This window comes from Lathyrus oleraceus, chromosome 5 (genome assembly GCF_024323335.1).
Source record: "Lathyrus oleraceus cultivar Zhongwan6 chromosome 5, CAAS_Psat_ZW6_1.0, whole genome shotgun sequence".
NCBI lineage: Eukaryota > Viridiplantae > Streptophyta > Magnoliopsida > Fabales > Fabaceae > Lathyrus > Lathyrus oleraceus.
This window is the reverse complement of record NC_066583.1, coordinates 225,774,426-225,794,852: the sequence shown is the minus strand read 5'-3', so window position 1 is coordinate 225,794,852 and position 20,427 is coordinate 225,774,426. Positions and strand designations below refer to the sequence as shown.

General features: G+C 31.5%; 1 protein-coding gene and 1 pseudogene across 1 annotated transcript; both read left to right on the top strand.

Annotated features, from left to right (window-relative positions):
* The first annotated feature begins 4,060 nt into the window (after positions 1–4,060).
* On the top strand, positions 4,061–4,980 carry LOC127079875 (uncharacterized; annotated as a pseudogene).
* Positions 4,981–9,888: 4,908 nt separating this feature from the next.
* LOC127087958 (F-box protein At5g49610-like) lies at positions 9,889–11,260 on the top strand. The gene has a single exon (XM_051028870.1). It carries the CDS (start codon positions 9,965–9,967, stop codon positions 11,129–11,131), a length of 1,167 nt encoding a protein of 388 aa, XP_050884827.1. The 5' UTR covers positions 9,889–9,964; the 3' UTR covers positions 11,132–11,260.
* The last annotated feature ends 9,167 nt before the right edge of the window (positions 11,261–20,427 follow it).

Sequence of the window (20,427 nt, the reverse complement as noted above, 5' to 3'; positions counted from 1 at the left end):
TGGATCCTTAAGAAGACAAAGAAAAATATTCTTTGTGTTTATTATAATTTGTTGATTATAGTGGATTAAGTCCTTCTGTATAAGGAAAATCACCTTGGCGGGTGGATTGAATTAACTTTGAGTTTCAAGCGAACCAGGATAAAAATATTTGTGTTTTTATCTCTTCATTATTTAACTTGTTAGTGATATTTTTTTTTGGAAAAAGCTTTTGCTTGTAAAACCCAATTCACCCTACTTCTTGTGTTTTTCACACCTTCATTACTCTGTTGCATGTTTGTGGTTATTACTTTGATGCACTACTGCAAAATAAATTTGTTTGCCGCTTTTTTTTTGTATTTATTAAAAAGTATTTCACAACGGTCATAGGTACCAACCATGATGAAAAGTGGCGTTTGATCATGCTTTCGAATCTTAGCACCTAAAATTTTGTTTTTCATTTATTTTTATGCCAATTTTCACCACGGTTGGAAAAGTGGCGCCTGGTCATGAGTTCGAATCCTAGCACCTGAAGTTTTATTTTTATTTATTTATTAAAAAACATACAACAACGATTGTTTAAAGTAACTGTTATGATATGTTGAGACATACAACAACAACTGTTTAAAGTACCAATTGTGATAGGTTAGATTCTACAATTTTGTTTTAATTTATTTTTAAGCTACTTTTCGCCGCGGTTGGAGCTTCCACCGTGGTGAAAAGTCACTCAGGGTCATGGGGAAATATAAACCTGTTTATTGAGTTTCTTCACCATTCTTAAACAAATATTTGTCGTCTATTTAGTAAGTATCAACGCTTAAGCCACTACCATTAGTGATCCCCGTGAAACCTAAAACTTAGATGAACTTCTAACTTAGACGGACTTCATCTTCTACGTCCAAATATCTTCTTCAATTTACGAAACTCTATTTCTTCACTAAGCCAAGCTTGAAAACATGATTTCTTCAATAAATAAAACTCGAAAACATCATTTCTTTCATTAACAAATTTCATAACTCCATCACCTCTTCTCCAACTTGAATGAGACAAAGAAAACATGGATTCAAGTTAGCAATGTTAGTTGTTGTTGTTGTTGTTGTTCTTGTTCTTGTTGTGATTCTTGTTGTTCTTTTTATTGTTGTTGTTCTTTTTGTTGTTGTTGATCTTGTTGTTATTCTTGTTGTTCTTTTTGTTGCTCTTATTGTTGTTCTTGTTGTTCTTCTTCTTGTTTATTGTTGTTATTTTTGTTGTCATTCCTGTTCCTGTTGTTCTTGTTGTTCTTGTTTTTGCTCTCTTTGTTGTTGTTATTGTTGTTCTACTACTGCATTTTCTATATTTTATTAAAAGACATACAACAATAGTTGTTTAAAACAACTGTTGTGATAGGTTGAGACATACAATAACGGTTATTTAAAGTAACCATTGTGGTAGGTAGCGCGCTACTTGACTTATAATCATGTTCGCACGAACGTAGTGGAAAGCATCATACATAGAATCACACCTTACCTCATAATGGTTGGTCCATCATGGTGGTATCCCTTTTCCAACCGTTATGATAGGTGTTTTTCGTAGTAGTGATGAAGGGTGCACGTGTAACACCTATATTTTAGAAATTATATATGTATCTTTTATATATAAAGAGTCGGGGTTTTAGGGTGTTACAACAAGCGATGTACAATGATATTTATAAAGGGTTAGATGACTAGTTCACGTGAGGTGAAAGGCTTTGTCTATAAGCATGATGCTTTTTGGTAAGAATATCTAATGTGTGATCTTTCTGAGTTAAGATCTATCCATTCATCCTGTTTGACGAGAAGTATTTATAGAGGCCTTAGAATCAATGTTTTCTTGGGAAAGGTCACCGCCCACTCAGTCATTGATGGACCTCTTTGTTGATCAATATTTCTCAAAAACATTCCCTCTAGGAATTTATCTTATATACTATGTTCTAATTAATGTACTTTCTCCGTCCTAAAATAAGTGTCATACTTGACACTTTTACACGTATTAAGAAAATGTAATAAATGAAAGAGAAAATAATGATTTTATCAAATTATCCTTATTAGCTATTGGTGTATTCGAATTAACATTAATGTAAAATTAGAAAATAATAAATTAAGAGTATTAATTAGATTGTACAATTAGAAGATAAAAATTAAATTTGCTAAATGACAAATATTTTGGAATAAATAATTTTTTTAAATACGACATTTATTTTGGAACGCATGAAGCAATCTATATTACTTTAACATAATTGATATTGTATTATTTTAAAAAAAATGGCACTTTACTTAAATAAAATATCTAATCACTTTCTCAAATATCCTTCACACAATTTTGGTTTAACGAAAAAAGAGAGAAAAATAATTAACTTAGAGGAGAGATAATCTACTCGGATAAATTGTTACATATTCTAAAAGAGATTAATTATTATGCACCGTCAGTGTAAAAAAATTTACACGGTCAATACATCACAATCATCCGTTTGTGTTACTTTACATGTGATTATAATAAAAGTCAAACTTCTTTAACAAATCAATGGTTGTAATTAACTGATAGTGTAAAATATCTTTACACTGTCAGTGCATTTCAATTAAATCCATTCTAAAATATATGTATATTTACATAAATGAGACATTGCCTCTGGTAATTATATAGGAAAAAGATTATGGTCACATGAATTTTTTATATTAATTGTTGGTCTAGTATCAACAGGAAATTGTTGCCTCAATCCTCTATGATTTTTGTATCATCTCTTAAAAAAAATTAAAATTGTTCATCAAAATATGATTGTTTTCCATAATAAAAAAACTGAGAAATTGTTAAACTAAAGATAATTTAAAGAATGCTTAAACAATCAATTGGTCCCTGTAAGTTGTCGTGTTTTTTTATTTGGTCCCTGGATCTTTTTTGTTTGGATTGCATCCTGATATGTTCCAATCTTGTTGTTTTAAGTCCCTGACATCAAACTGGTGTTAAAAAATACTTATGTGTCTAACGGAGCTAAGCTGGATTTATGTTTTTAATTTTATGTTAATTCTCAATAATATCACGTGGAATATATATTGGATAATATATAGAAGGAGGGGGCAAAATAGAAATTACAAATATTGTATCTTCTTCTTCCCTTCTGGTAGTCCATTATGTGTTGTTTTCTTTTTCATCTTCACATTAACCCATGGCTACATCCTCCGTTGGTAACATAACCTCGTCTCAAATCCCGGTATGTGATTGCAATAGATCTATGAAGATGTTCGTTTCAAATTCAGCTCAAAAACCTAAAAGGAGATATTAGAAATTTCAAAATTCAGGAGTTACGTCTAGTTGCAAGCTGTTCATATGGGATGATGAACTTGAATGTAACATATCTATTGAATTCATACATTCAAGTGGTTGCAATTCCTCAGAGGTTGTGAATAATTCAGGTTGTATTATTAAAGTCATTGAGGCTAGGAGAAAAGAAAAAATGAAGATGAAGTTGGAAAACGAAAGGAAAAAAAGTCAATTTGTATAAGATGTTGTTGATTTTGTCTACGTGTTTGTTCATTGCCTGCAATAAATGGTTGTGATTATAGTGAATTGTGTGTGTAACTCTTTATTAATGAATGCAGTTTTGAATATATGACAATTTTCATCGCTATATGTTTATGAGTTTTTTGATTTTAGTCCCTTTAAGTTTCTGTGTTTTTGATAGTTGTCCCTATATGTTTTTGTGGTTTTGATAGTCGTCCCTAGCTATTTAATATATTTCATCCATGTTTATGAATGACCTATATTGCATTTGAATATTGTCAATAGGAAAAAAAGTTTGCACAAACAGATAATGTATTATATATATTCTTAAAGGTCTTGGCCAAATTAAATAAAGCCAGAATCTAAGAAACACATAAAGCCACAATGGTATAACGGTCTTGAAATATAGGTATTAAAATACATGATAAAATAGAAACACGTCTTGGACATAAAGGTCTTAAAATGCATCATAAAACATAAATATGTCTTGGCCATAAACGTCTCAAAATACATGATAAATACATGCATCACAATACATCATAAAGGTTTCAAATATCATAACACAAAAAATATGTCTTGGCAATCACTTCCTTATTCTATAACTTCTCCTCAGTTTTGGACTAAGTGCCTCAACAACAGATTCAGTAATTGTTTGCTTCTTTGTTATACCATTAATGATGATCCTGTTGAATTGTTTATTCGCAATCCAATTACAAAGTCTTTCTATTTCATTTCTAGTTTGGAGTCACTTAGAAAAAACCATATATTTTCTAATATAAATCTCATTTAATCTCATGGCTCTTCAGATGACTATTTGATATTTCATTTTGAAAACACAGCGGATTGGTCACCAAGTAGTTATATATGCAATATTTATCATGGAAAACAAGGTGTGTGGAAAACCATGGAAAACAATTTTTTATGTGGTGGTAGAAATATGAAATTTGAGATGATGTTTCACAATTGAGCACTTCATTTCATTTCAAATTGCTCTAATTACTTTACGGGATTGAGTCCTTTTTATAAGCCATACATAATGGCTTATGATTTTGTTAAAGGAACTTCAACTATTATTAAGTTGCCAAGGGAAGCTATAAAAGGTTTTCACACGGATGTAACATGGACATATTTGATTGGGGCAAAGTGACAAGTTCCAACCGTTCTAATTGCTTAGTGAAATCAAGAAAGTCTGTTTTTACTATTTGGTTTTTAAAAGATTACAAGTCATGTTTATGGCAAAAGATTTTGAAGGTGAGAGTGAATGCATTGGGGTTAGAAGAGAAAGATACTTATGTTACCGGATTTGTTGTCTTGAACGACAATATTTTAGTTTTTTCTACGGATCAAATGATTTATAATTGTGGTTTCGATGGAGAAACATTTATGATGGTGGAAGAAATAGGCTCACACCGTTGTGGATCAAAACCTCAATTTATTTCCTACTCAAACACTCTTCGTTCGTGTGGGACTAATGTTCAAACAATACCTTGATAGAATCAAATGATGTATGAAGGCAAGTTTAATAGATTATTAGGGTTTTTGATAAGTTGTAATATCTATATTTAATTTAATATAATTGAAGGGATTATTTATTAATTTGAATTTATTAAAGTTGATACCAATTCTCTTGATAATGATTATACAACTTGTGAATGCAAGAGAGTACACTGTTCAAATAAAAAATATTGATATGAGTAAGCATTTCTAAAAGGATAGTGAGGAGTGTGCTCTTTGGGGTCACACTATTATAAATAATATAACCAAACTTTCACCTCACCCTATCAAAAATCGAGATAAAAGGTTAAGGCGCGTCATATTTTATATTATTTTTTAAAATTGATGCCTTTCTTTTTATTTTATTTTTAACTTTTAAGTTAATGATCTATTCCTTTGGTTATATTTAATAATCAGGGGATTAAATTATCATATTTTACTATAAAAATACTCGTTAATCATATTTTACTATAAACCTAACTTATATATAGTCGCTCCAAAGTCTTACGCATCATTCTCTTAGATGGATTGCAAGACATAAAAATCTTCAATGTTCTTCAATATTGAACAAAACAACTTTCCTACCATTACAATCTATATCACATAATGATGTTGATGTTGTTGTTGTTGTATTTTTCTAATAACACTCCTATGTTGTCAATCAAAGAAAACATTGAGAAATTTATTGTTTTTCTCGGTAGACAATATTGAGAAATTTATTCATTAAAATAATCATTCATTTATCTTTCACGTTCTCTTTCATGTGAAAAATTTTATTTGCCATGATAACATTTGCTCAATATAATGAAATCTCTCTGACATGGATTGCAAGTACAAAAAAAATTATCTTATTTGGAAAAAATAACTTATCAGAAATTTAAAAAGATATGTTGTTCTCCAAGAATCCATTGTCAAACTTTTTATTTGTTTAAACAATTTATTTTAATATTATGTGAAAACAATGTAAATATATAAAAAAAAGTTTTCCCTCGATTTTTAACATAGACAGAGATGTATATGGCATTTGGGTTGAAAAATATAAGTGTGTTTATTGACACTACTAGAAAATAAATATTTCTTCACACTAAACTACAACAGTTTCACTGTTAACTGTGATAATACCTCATTTTTGGACGCACTTTGTTTATTTATATTTACGAAAATACATTGCACTATGGTCAAACTAATAAACCACGATTATACATTTATGGAGTGACAGAGTTCGAATCTCAACTCCAACAATTTTCTACTTTTTCGTTACAATTAATGTTATCCTGATAATTATAATATATAAATTAAAATTAAAAGACCTATCACCACGATTATTAATGTGAACCGTTGTGAAAGTCATTAAATTTCTCATGATTTTTTTATAAAACCGTGGTGAAATTGTTTACTCATATATAATATAAACGAATTAGTTCTTCCTTCTTGACAGTATCGCCGTATCTATCACAGCAAAATCCGAATACACATTTTCCCGCTTCTTCTTCCTCATTAGCTGTAGCTTCATACATAAATGTTTTTTTCTTCTTCTTCTTTGTTCTTTCTTTTTCTTGTATGTTGTTTTTATGTTTCACATGATTTTCACATGATTTTTTTCACATGATTTGTTGTATGTTGTTGTTTGATGTTGTTGTTTTCTTATTCCGATTTCAGATCCTTCTCTTAATATTAATAGTGGGAGCAACAAACTTATCCACGAGATTTAGGTTACAAATGAGGTTATTGATATGGTGGAGTTATGATTTAACAAAGCCAAAGAAGCTGAATTTGTTAGGGATCCCATTACAGTTGTTAAGCCGTCTGATGGAACAAAAGAAGATTATTTTCAAGAATCTTAACACTAAAAAGATGAAGAAGGTATAAGCTATAATGACTGACCTAATAAATCTGGATGTAACTGATTATGAATAAAATGAAGACCTTGAGAGCTCCACGAATTCAACTAGGTATGAAGATTAAAGGTCTTTGTTACGTTTTACATGATATTTTATTGGTTGTTGTTGTTGTTGCATGTCATGTTAACAATGTATTGCTGGTTGTTGTTGGTTGTTATGTTACAATGTTAATACTAGTTATGTTGTGGTTGTTGTTGCTTGTTATGTTACAGTGTACTGCTTATTTATGTTATAATGTACTGGTATTTGGGTTAACAATATATTGCTGGTTGTTATTGCTTGTTATGTTACAATGTTAAATCTAGTTTATATTTTCAAAACAGATTAACATTCTGAAAGTTGTTTATATTTTGAAATTTGGTTCAAGAGAATTCATATTATGGGTGTAGTTCATAAATGGTTTGTTTTTCTATGGAGAAACAATACAAGAAGTAATAAGAAATTTTGGAAGCTTCATTCGCCTTGTACTTTTTCTTCATGGCAACAGAAAGTAGATCAACTTCATATCATTTCACGAATCTTTTCAATAAAAGGTATGTTTTTGTCATTTTATTGATGTATGTTGTTGTTGAGTTTATTATAAGGTATATAGATGGTTTGGTTCACTCATCCTTCATTGAACATGTATTCATTTAAAGTGATTTAGAAAATAATAATTCAAAAATTAAGTTATATTTGAAATGCAACTTAGATCAAACATATTTTTCAAATTGCATTCATCTCGTAATTCATCTATGTCGCTCTTTAACACGTAAAAATTGGTTTATTGCCCCAGGTTCTTCAAAGCAATGATTCGTTCCCTATTAATTTATATTGCAAAACATCAAATTTGTTGAGAAATTGGATCATCTTCACCATTGTCATCATAATAATCTTCATTATTGATTAAAATAATAATGATGATAGCGGTGATAATGATCATAAATTAGTCAACATATCGATGCTTTGAAAAATAAAATAGGAATGAACTGTTGCTTTGAAGAAATTGGGACATTGAATCAAATACTACGTGTTAAGAAGCAAGAGATGAATTACGGTATGAACGCAATTTGAAAAACAGTGGTTCGTTTAAGTTTTTCAAGAATAATTAAAATTTTCAAATTACTATCTTCTACATCAATTTTAATGGTTGTATATGTTTAGTGAGGTGTTAGGAAAAACAAGCGATTTACATATTTTATAATAACCTCAGGTACTTTTCACCACGATTATCTTCTATAACTGTGGCAAAATGTTAATTATATTTCAAATAAATATGTTGCTGCTGCTGGGTTTCGAACACATGACCTACATATATATATATATATATATATATATATATATATATATATATATATATATATATATATATATATATATATATATATATATATATATATATATATATATATATATATATATATATATATATATATATATATATATATATATCACAACCGTTGTTTAATTTAACCGTTATGATAGGTAGTGCCTTACCTAGCTTATAACCATGGTCACACACCCGTTGTGGAAACCACCATGCATACAATCACACGCTACCTAACAACAGACGTTCAACTGTCATTAACTGTGTTTCACAACCATCATTATATGTGTTTTTCGTAGTAATGTTAGTTTCTTCACCATCCTTAAACAAATCTTTGTTGTCCATTAATGAGTATCAATGCTCAAGATATTGTCACTAGTGATCCCCGTGAAACCTAAAATCTTCATTATAAAAACATTATGAATATTAAAGTTTGATAGTAGTGAATCCACAAGAAACTCAAATATTATTGTGAAACCCTCTATGTTTAATCGGAGCGTCATGAGATTTTACAAAGTAAAAGTATCAATGTGATAGATTACAAGAGAAGAAAAAATTTAGATTATTTAATACGTGGTTGGTGAGAGTTTATTTACTTTGCTAAAGATTTATGTGATGGATTGCAAGTGCATAAAAAAATTGATTCAAGATTTATATTCTAAAAGAATCTCTTAACTGAATATTTCTTTTTATCTAATCTTTTTTTTAATGACAATTTCAAAAGTAACAAATTTTTAAGAATAATTGAATATTACCGTAGACAAAAATAAAATGTAAATATAAATAAATTGATATTGAAAATATAGATTATAAAGAACTCAAATTTAGCAATATTGTAAGGGATTTTATTTGGCATTATAATTTTAATAATTTGAATTTGATGATTTTTTTCTTTATGCATTTATTATACATTCAAGAGTGTTTTCATAAAAATAGTTCACATCTCTACCTGGATTAGAAACTATGAATTTAAATTTAGCTTTATATATTCAAAAGTATTAAAAAATTTGAAGAAGAATTTTAACATCAGTTGTATTTTAAATTTTAATCAAACATAGATGATATCTAGTTGATAAAGAAATGTATTTAACCTATTCCAAATAGAATTTAATTATGAAAAAATATTTAATCAATTAGTAATGTAAGTCTTCAACCAACAATAAATTTTATATTTCTACTTATAATATTTTATTAACTTTTTTCTATTTACAGTTAGTATATTACATTTCTTTTTATAATTATTTTTCAATAAACATTTAACAATAACATATATAAATTCAATTATATTCTTATAAGAAAAAGGATACATGTGACGTTGTCACTTTAATCTTAATTGAATATAAATATAGAAAAAAATACATTATTAACATACAAATCTAATTCCTATCATTATATAAAATGAAATATGATTAACATATATTAAGTAAATCAATCACATATCATATTCATCACCCTAACACACGTTTTTCAACAAATCAAGAAAATTATTCAATCAATAAATCAGAAGAATTAAAAGCTATTTAATTTAATTTACTTACTTTCCAAGTTTGTTGCCATTAATACTTTTGAATATAAACAACCAAATCTTTGGCCCCAAGACACTCATACCTCTCTTAATATCTGTATTTTCAGTAGCACTATTATATATATGTCAATTAACACAACTCTTACTATCATACACATCTTGCATTTGTTTGTTTGTCCTATGTTACTTTTTCTATTTTTCTAATCTTCATCAATTTTTCATCCTTCAATTTTTGCATTCTTATTTAAAATGGAAGTGTCTCAAGAAGACATTGCTTATGAGATATTTTCTTGGTTACCTGCAAAAACCATTTTTAAATTTAAGTTAACTTGTAGTTCATTCTCCAAATTTCAAGAAGAATCTCATTTCAAAACAAAACAGTTTTGTAATATGTTAGTGAAGAGTGATACATGTTTCTTCCTCCAACATGATCAAATAAGTCAAAGGTATCAAAAAAGGATCGAGTTGCACCATTTACCTAAAGAGCAACAATTTTCTTGTGTTCCTAACAATATTCTGACATTTCTATCTAATTCAGCTATTGTTGTAGCTTCTAGTAATGGTTTGCTTCTTTGTTATACTATTAATGATGATCCTGTTGAATTGTTTATTTGCAATCCAATTACAAAGTCTTTCTTTTCTATTCCTAGTCCGGAGTCACTTAGAAAAAATCACAGGTTTTCTAACATAAATCTCATGTTAAATTGCTCGGATGACTCTTCAGATGATTACTTGATATTTCTTTTTGAAAACACACTGGATTGGTCGCCAAATAGTTATGTATGCAATATTTATCATGGAAAAGAAGGTGTGTGGAGAACCATGGAAAACAACTTTTTATGTGGTGGTAGAAATATGAAATTTGAGATGTCGGTGTTTCACAATGGAGCACTTCATTTCATTTCAGATTGCTCTAATTACTTTACTAGATTTAGTCCTTTTTATAAGCCATACATAATGGCTTATGATTTTGTGAAAGGAACTTCAACTATTATTAAGTTGCCAAGGGAAGCTATAAAAGGTTTTCACGCGGAGTGTAACATGGGCATATTTAATTGGGGCAAAGTGACAAGTTCCAACCGTTCTATTTGCTTAGTGAAATCAACAAGGTCTGTTTTCACTATTTGGTTTTTAAAAGATTACAAGTCATGTTTATGGCAAAAGATTTTGAAGGTGAGAGTGAATGCATTGGGGTTAAAAGAGAAAGATGCTCATGTTACCGGATTTACTATCATGAATGGCAAGGATTTGGTTTTTTCTACGGAACAAAAAATTTACAGTTGTGGTTTAGATGGAGAAACATTTATGATGGCGGAAGAAATAGGCTCACACAGTTGTGGATCTAATCCTTACTTTATGTCCTACTCAAACACTCTTCGTCCATGTGGGACTAATGTTCAAACAATGCCTTGCTAGGAGATGTAAGCTGCCAAGTTTAATAGATTCTTAGAGTTTTGAGAAATTGTAATATTTATATTTGATATTATTCAAGGCTTTAGTTATTAATTTTGAATAAATTATATATAGCTACTGTGTTTGAATTTATTATAGTTATTAATTTTAGAAGCATCGCTAATAGAGAATCTATAAGTGAACCTAGTAACAAATATTTATGTTTCGTCCTATCTGCTGCTAATATTCCACACCTAAATATTTCCATGCCTCTTTGATAATTTGGTTCCATGCCCATTTGTTAGACCAAAACGCAATTAATATTGTCTGCAAACGAATCTTTGTTCAAAGCAGAATTATAGAATCACCTTTCCTACCCTATAAGCCTCCATTACTCATCATAGATAAATCGGGATTATGATACCTAGATTTATGATTGCTGCCCAAATAGAATTCTTTTCCTGCATCCAATTTTCCCATTCCTCCTCAAACATCAACCTATCAAATAGATATTGATAGATACCTCGGGTAACTCCAACTCACACAATCCTAAGCAATTTCAAAATCTATTTTCATAACAATGCAATCCTTCTTTGATCTTTTAGCAAAATCTAAAATATCATAAACCTTCAAAACCCCATAAAAAATACTTCTTCACGACACAAAAGCTACTCGGTGGAAATAATCTTACCAATGAACCTCTTCAATCTACCAGCCAAGACTTTTGCTAAGCTCTTCTTAAAGAATGTTACAAGACAAATCGTTTTGTACTCGTTCAAAGTATGAAAATAAATAAAAGTTTTCTTCCAGTAAAGACATATCCTTTTCCCCAGTATGGACACAAGTGGTTATCTCTTTTGAGAAGCTTGTTTATCTCGAAGGAATTATCAACATAGAAGTTTTCTTCCATCAGATGGTTTTCTCTCCAGAGAAGTTTGATGAAGACTTCCAACAGGTAGTTGTGTCTTTATTTGAGAAGCCTGTTTCATGATCTCTGATCCCTAATAAGTAGTTGTCTTTTCCCGAGAAGCTTATTCTATTTCTGGATGCCCACTTTGGATAGCAGATGGAAATCTCTTTTTGAGAAGTTTATTTATCCCCAAAGAAGTTATCAACATATCAAACGTTCTTTCCAACAAATGGTCATCCCCCAAGAAAATTTCGTCAGAGAAGTTTGTTGAAGACTACTACAAGCACCTTTCTTTTATCACAGGACTTTATATCCCCGGTGAGGTGTTCCGTTACAAGAACTTATATCACCAGTGAGGTGTTAATCACAACCAATGGTACTTTCCCCTGTAAATCACAGTGGAAGTCTGTTGAAGATCCTTACGGTGATTTTCTCTTTATTTGAGAATTCTAGTTTTTTATAAGATTAACTGACCCGCATCCTTCGAAGATCCCGGGTGAAGTTACTTCTCTTTCCCTAACAAGTGGTCACCTTTTTAGGAGCTTGTTCGTTGATCCTTTCCGAGAGAAAAACTTGTTTAAAGAAGAAACCAAGGCCGTTCGCTGACTTATGACCCGAATTGTGGATAAGTTTATTTTGCCTTTTCTAAGTGGAATACTTAAGTAAAGAAGAAGCTGGATTATGTTTTGATCATGTAAGCTTATTTGGACTCGTTATTTGAACATGCGGTCATCTCTACCTTTGAGAAACCTGTTGTGAAATCCATAACTCGTCATTTACACAGGCAATCATCTCTACCTTTGAGAAACCCGTTGCGAAGATATTTCCTCAGTGAAGCGTACTTTTGTTTGGACTCGTTATTTGAACAGGCGGTCATCTATACCTTTGAGAAACCTATTTCGATCCAATATATTTATAATAAGATGATTACCTTTGCTTAGGCTACCACATGTTTGGCAGTAGGTAATATACCTCCCTTCTTGAGCTACCCTATTGTTTAAGTTTCCCCATGATTGGTAGTCGGTAGTCTCATTCCCTAGTAGGGTTGAGAATCTCATCCCCTCGGAGAAATCACCCCTTCCTCAATTGAAGTCATGATCCTTTGGAATGATCTATTCCCTAGGAAGCCCTGATCCATTAGAATTTGCAAATCTTCTTCCTTAGTTGAAGTTATAATCTTTTCCTTATTGGAATTTCCTTTTGTCTGTCCCCATAGTGTTGTTCCTTTATCCCTATGTGTTTTCTCAACTAATATTACTCCCTTGTGACATTGCTTATCACAAAATTCCAGAGTCCCGCATGCATATCATATCATAAACACTTGGTGGCCTCTTAGGGCCAAAAATTGTGCATGTTTGTATTTAAGTCTCTCCAATCACGTCGAGATGAAAATTCCAATATTCATATCTCTGGATTGAAGAAACTTAAATAGGAGTATCTGTCATACCCTAATATTCAATCCTAACATGCCATCATTATTTGTATCATTTTCATGACATCTAGCATCTTTGCATTACTAACCTATTGAAAATACAAAAAGATTTTCTACTTTGTTTGTCTTAAGCTAGGATTTTACACCAAGAGCTTTCAAAGATTGATCAATCAAGACTTGGCATGAGTTTCAACATTTAAACCTCCTCATCCTTTCTAAGTGATTAAGTGACTTCCATCAACAAGAATCAATTTCAAGATCATTCCATCTCATATTCATCAAGGCCAGAGTTCATTTGATACCCTAAACTAGGGTTTTGATCCAAAGTCAAATGGTTGACTTTTTATCCATGACATGATCCCAAAGCTTGAAGTATGGTTCAAATACTTCAAATACATCATAAGTAATCCATTCACATCATCGAATGTACCCAAGAGATCCCATTCATTAAAGATTGCAAGAATTTGATCCATCTGATACAAAGTCAACTAAGGCAAAGTTAAACTTTGACTTTTGACATTTTTGGTCAACCATGGACTTCTCAACCCAAGGATCATTAAAATATGGTTTATGGATGCATTTGATCAAGAGAAAACAATATATTGGAGGTTACTTGCAAAAAGGGCAAGATCTGGTTTTGTAAATTTTTCAAAGTTATGAAAAAATACATGTTCAAGTACCCATCTTTCCAAGGCCATAACTTGTGATCCAGGTCACCATTTTCTTTGATCCAATGATAATATTAAAGGTATTACTTCATAATTCAACTTTGTCCTTGATGATTGATTCCCAAAAAATGCAAGGATTTCAAGTTATGAAGCCATGAAGTTGGTACCATAAAATTGAAACACTTAGAAACAGTTTCAACCAAATCTGCCTTCAAAAAGTGGCTTACTTGATCATCATTTTTAACCATGATCCATATTGATTAAAGGAACACTCCCAACATCAAATTTGTAGAGGATGGTCTTAGATTTCCAAAAATTCCAAGAGCATGAAATTATCATATTTGAGTTAGAGGAGTTTCGAAGAGACGAAGTTGACTCTCCAAATCTAAAATTTGGGTTATTTTCATGATAAGTTCATCATGCAACCTTGAGTCAAAGCTATATAATCTTAATTTGCAGACTATCTTGATTCTAAATCTCACCTTAATCATAAGATTACACAAACCCTTGGTGCATTATATAAGGGATTGAGCCATTGACCAAGTCTTCATGCCATTTTTGGAAGGTTTTGCAAAAAGCTTCATATCCATTTTGATAAAGGCCAACTTTTCCAACCACTCTTGCATTGAGCTTCCAACTTGTTTCTTCTGATCACACTTAACCTCTAAACTAGAAATCAACATCCTAAACCTCAAGAAAAGTACCTTTAAACTCCTCCTTTCACTCCACCTTTTCATCATGATCCATTATGCATTTTTGTGCAAAATGAAACCAAGTCACCAAACTAGCATTCCAATTGAACCAAGATTGGTTTCTGCAAGTTACATGAACCATATGGAGCCTCTATAAATAGAGAGATAAGCCTCATAACTCAACACACCAGAATTGGCACAAAAACTCCATTGTATCAAATTCTCCAAACCTCAAACTTCCAAATTCCATTGGGCTTGTGTTTTCTCTAAACCAACACTTCGAACAACTTCTAAACATCCATTAGAAGGTGTCTAAACACTTGAACAACTTTTATAACAGGCCTACCATCATCTTCTAAATCACATTTTCATAGCTTGCAACTTAATTTAGAAAGGAAAAACCACGCACTCTCAACTAAATCCAGGCATTTAAACACCTTCCTTGAGGTGTAAGGAAGTTGTTCAGATCATAAAATCACATATGGAACACCCCTATTTGAAAACACGATTTTCATTTTTGAGGTATGTATTCATTTATGAAATTTATGATTTAAGGCACCATTTTGCATCATTCTTTTTACCATTTCACTTGCCAAGATGTGAGGAACAAAACCCCCATGACAATTGGTCTTAATAGGTGATGCTTCGAATTTATTTTTAAATTCAATTTTTAGGGTTCATATGCATTTTTTATTTATTTCTGGAGATTTATGAAAAATAAATGAAATTGGTTAATACCATTAGATTCCTTGCGAAATTTTAAGTAATTTTGGTCTTTACAACTTTTGATTTCGTTAAGAATTGAGAGAGTTGGAGTTTTGAGAAGTTGTGAAAATGGTGGAAATAATGGATTACGGGATGAATGAGGAAGATGAAGTTTAGAGCCATTTTTAAATTTTAAAAGTGACTTTAATATATATTTTAATTGATGTAACTTAATATATGAATTGACATTGCGCACCAGTGGTAAAACACTGGTTTGTTAAGAATCTTGATGTGGTTTCAAACCTGGTTAGTGTAATGTTTATTTTTTTTCTCACTTGTTAAATGTTCTTTTTTATTCATAACTTCAAATATCCATAACTTCATAATCCCTTAAATTTTTTGACCCAATCTTTTTGCCATGTGTTCATGAGAATGTCTATTTTATGATGACACAAAAAAATCCCAAAAATGTTATTTATTTTACCACTTTTGATTAGATAGAAAACATGTGCTTTAAGTGTTTTTTTTAAGGCTCCTAATTAATTCTTTTGGCTTATGTCTTGTTTGTTCTTGATGTTGAAAGCTTGTATGATTAAAGCGCACTCTTTTAAATGTTGATTGTTATCCTTAACATGTTTGAACTTGATTATCTTCATACAATGTATCAATTGATTCACCTTGAAAACATTTTTGAATGAATGGTTAGGAGGTGATTAAGTTTACCACTTAAGCTTGGTCTTATCATGAACTTTGATTTACGTTTAATGTTTATTTTGTGAAGACTTATAATGTGATGCATGTTTGACCTAAATTAATTCATGTTGTGTTTACCATGTACCAATGAATTCTTTTACCATGTCAAATATGATTTTGTCGTCACCATCAATGTGTTGTGTCTTGTGATATTATGTGAAACTTCGTCATGTCTTGTTTATGTTTATCTCAATGCCTAAAAACCATGATAAATATTGTAATTCACACCTCACTCACCTTGCTATTACCATTGTATTTATCCATATTTTGTGCCTTAATGTTAATGCATGTTCAACCTTGTTATTATTTATATCCAAGGGAAATGAATCATGACATTTTTGTCATTTAGCATGTGTGTGTTCATCTGTATTCTATACAACTTTACTTCCCCTTAATCCAAAAGTTTTAGATACAATCTTAGGTTCCCCTGAATGTAAAACTTAGGATTCTCTCTCTCTCTCTCTCTCTCTCTCTCTCTCTCTCTCTCTCTCTCTCTCTCCCCCTCCCCTTCTTATAACCACTTTCATAATAAACTTTGACTTAGGTCATTGTTTTCCCTTTTATTTCTTAATTAAATGATTCAAAACACTTAAGCATATTCAAAGATCTTTTCATAAGAACTAAAAAACATAAACTTAATTCAAACCCTTTTGCCACTTTGGCTTTTCCATGTTTAAAACCTTTTCATAAAAGGATTAGACATGAGTCACACCTAGTTGAGATTTAAATCTCCTATCCCATAACATTGTTGAGATTGATATTGATTTTTTTTCCATTTGGAAGAGGTATGTAGCATACTTGTTGATTTTATATCCAAGTGAGAGCCCTTCTTTCAATTTGATGCAAAGATCTATCTTCCACATGTTTTTGGTGGTTTAAAAGTGAGTTTTCTCCTTAAGATGACAATTTGTATCTTTCTTATAAAATCAACCCCAACAAACCCCTTCTTACTTTTGAACCCGAACTACGAGGTTTTGATAACGGGTACGTAGGCATAAGACTCAATGTCTTTCTAAATCATCAAACAATAAAAATATGTTCTTTTTATCATCTCCCCAATCAAATAGAAAACAATTTTAAACCAAACACATATATTTAAAAGGTTCCTGTAGAGTACTACATATGATTAGGGTTTAGGGAAGGTAACATTCTGAGATTGTTTTGCTTTCTGACTCTGAAACTTGAAGCATTCTGAAGTAAGGAAGTTTTCATGAATCAAAAAGGTTATGATTATAAGCAATCTTATCGATTTTTATTCCTGATTCTGAATAGTTTCTGCATTTAATGGTTGTCTTGTCGTTTGATTTCGTGTGGTTCTTAGTGGAGACAATTGTCCCACTTTCTGAGCATGCATGATTAAAGCGTGACACATTGGGTTTAAAAAATCTTGGAATTAGGTCTAGTATGATGCCTCGAGACATCTAGTATGATGCCTCGAGATCTTCCTTGGACCACCCTTCGCATTACTGTGATGCCTCTTCGAATTTCTTCTTCCGCGGATACTTTACTAACTTCCTCATGTTGGTTATCAGCCATGTCTAACCTGTAATAAACCAAGGAAACCATCAAATATCAAATATAACTTATAATCAAAGCAATTGAAAACAAAAAAATAAAGAAATCATGCATTATCAGATATAACTTATAATCAAAGCAATTGAAAACAAAAATATAATGAAATCATGCATTATCACATATAACTTATAATCAAAGCAAATGAAAAAAATAAATAAAGAAACCATGGATAATTTACCTAAGTCACTAACATCTCTTTCTTTTCTTTGTTGGAATATTAATCACTTGTTTCTTAGCAATGCGTACGGATGAATTGATCCAAATTCCCTCATTATGATCGTTTCTTATATATGACTCATCCGGTATAAGATCCTCAACTTCATCATTTCTATTCAACTCATTCCGTCTAATGCATGACTCATTCTCAACATCAATATCACATTGATCGACACCGCTATCATCAGTCACTTTGTTAGAGAAAAGCACTATAGACCATTTTGTACTCTTCGGGTCATTCACATAGAACACTTGTTTAGCTTGAGATGCTAGAATAAAAGGTTCATCTTTGTACCCCACCCTAGTAAGATCAACTTGCAAAAATCCAGACTTATCCATTCGTATGCCACTACTATTCACCCACTTGCAACCAAAGATGGGAATCTGAAACTTCTCGTAATCAAACACCCAAATGTGCTCAATAACTCCAAAATATGACAAATTTGCATATTTGGGGTTTAAGTCCTTCATACTTGATATATGCATTGCTTCAGCTAGCACGGTGACACCACTATTTTGCATAGTACTCTTATCATCTTGTTCTTTGGTATAAAATGTGTATCCATTAATTGAATATGCGCTATGAGAAAACACATGCAAACTTGGACCATATGCCAAACATCTCAACCTTTCTGTTACCGAAGAAGGATCTGAAGAGCGCTTCAAATAAATATGATCCTTCAACCATTGTATGAAACTTTGATTGTGCTCTATAACTATCCAATTTTCATTTCTGTTCGGATTTAACCTTCGGAGTACATCCTTGTGCATTTCAACATATGGCTCAACCTCATTATTATTGTGCAGAACATACAAATGAACTTGATCCCGTTCATCCCTTGATATTGTCACAATTTTATTCCCAATTAATTTTTTACCTTCCATTTTGTCGAAAATCTGAGCTCTGGGGAGTCCAATCGATTGAACGTTAGACAAATATTCAGTACAAAACTCAACAGCTTCTTCAACAATGTATCGTTCAACAATACAACCCTCTGGTCGACTTCGGGATTTCACGTACCCTTTTAATATTTTCATATACCGTTCAGCAGGGTACATCCATCTCATATAAGCTGGTCCACACAACTGTGTCTCTTTCACAAGATGAACAACTAAATGAACCATTATGTCAAAAAAAGACGGAGGAAAATACATTTCAAGCTCACACAAGGTAATTACAATCTCTTTTTGTAGTGTTGGTAAGATCTCGGGATCGATCACCTTACTACAAATTGACCTAAAGAAAAAACACAATTTAGTTATGGCACTTCTTACTTTTTCTGGCAAAATAGAACGTATACCTATCGGTAGAAAATGTTCCATTATAACATGGCAATCATGTGTCTTCAAATTCTTCAACTTGAGGTCTTTCATAGAAACAAGTCTTCTGATATCAGATGAGTATCCTTCTGGAACCTTAACTTCACTCAGAGACTTACACAAAAAAATTTTCTCCTTTCTAGATAAAGTAAAAGCAGCAGGTGGTAGATATGTTCGTCTTCCTTTCTTCACGGGTGCTAATTCAGTTCTCATTCCCATTTTTAACATGTCCTCCCTTGCTTTAAGACCATCCTTAGACTTGCCTTTTATATTGAGTAATGTACCGATAACACTTTCAAATACGTTTTTTTCAATATGCATAACATCGAGAAAATGTCTCACGTACAAAGACTTCCAATATGGCAATTCAAAAAATATCGACCTTTTCTTCCACCCACCTTTCACAATCTTATGTGCAAAAGGCTTGCCAAACTCAGTACGCACATCTTTCACCTTTTCAAAAACTTGTTCACCTGACAATGCGGGTGGAGCTCTACGATGTTCGGTGTCTCCATTGAATGCTTTTCTCCACCCACGGTAGTGATGTTTAGAATGTAAGAATCTACGATGACCGAGAAACACATTTTTCTGGCAAAGTTCCAATCGAATCGTATCGGTTCCGTCTTCACAAACAGGACACGCACGTTGACCTTTAATGCTATACCCAGATAGATTCCCGTATGCTGGAAAATCATTAATTGTGCCAAACAACATCGCCCTCAAATTGAAACTTTCTTTCCTATATCCATCATAAACCTCCACACCGTTCTCCCACAAAATCTTTAAATCTTCGATCAGAGGTGTCAAGTATACGTCTATGTCATTCCCTGGTTGTTTAGGCCCAGAGATTAACATAGATAACATCATGTACTTACGCTTCATACATAGCCACGGAGGTAGGTTATAAATCATAAGAATCACAGGCCATGTGGTATGTGAGATACTTTGAAGACCATGTGGGTTCATTCCATCAGTAGATAATGCCAATCGAAGGTTTCTTGCTTCTGATCCAAACTCAGGATAATCATTATCAATCTTCGACCACTGTG

Bases quoted from the DNA above. Each gene is read 5' to 3' on its own strand.
- LOC127087958 (XM_051028870.1), top strand. From the start codon at position 9,965: ATGGAAGTGTCTCAAGAAGACATTGCTTATGAGATATTTTCTTGGTTA.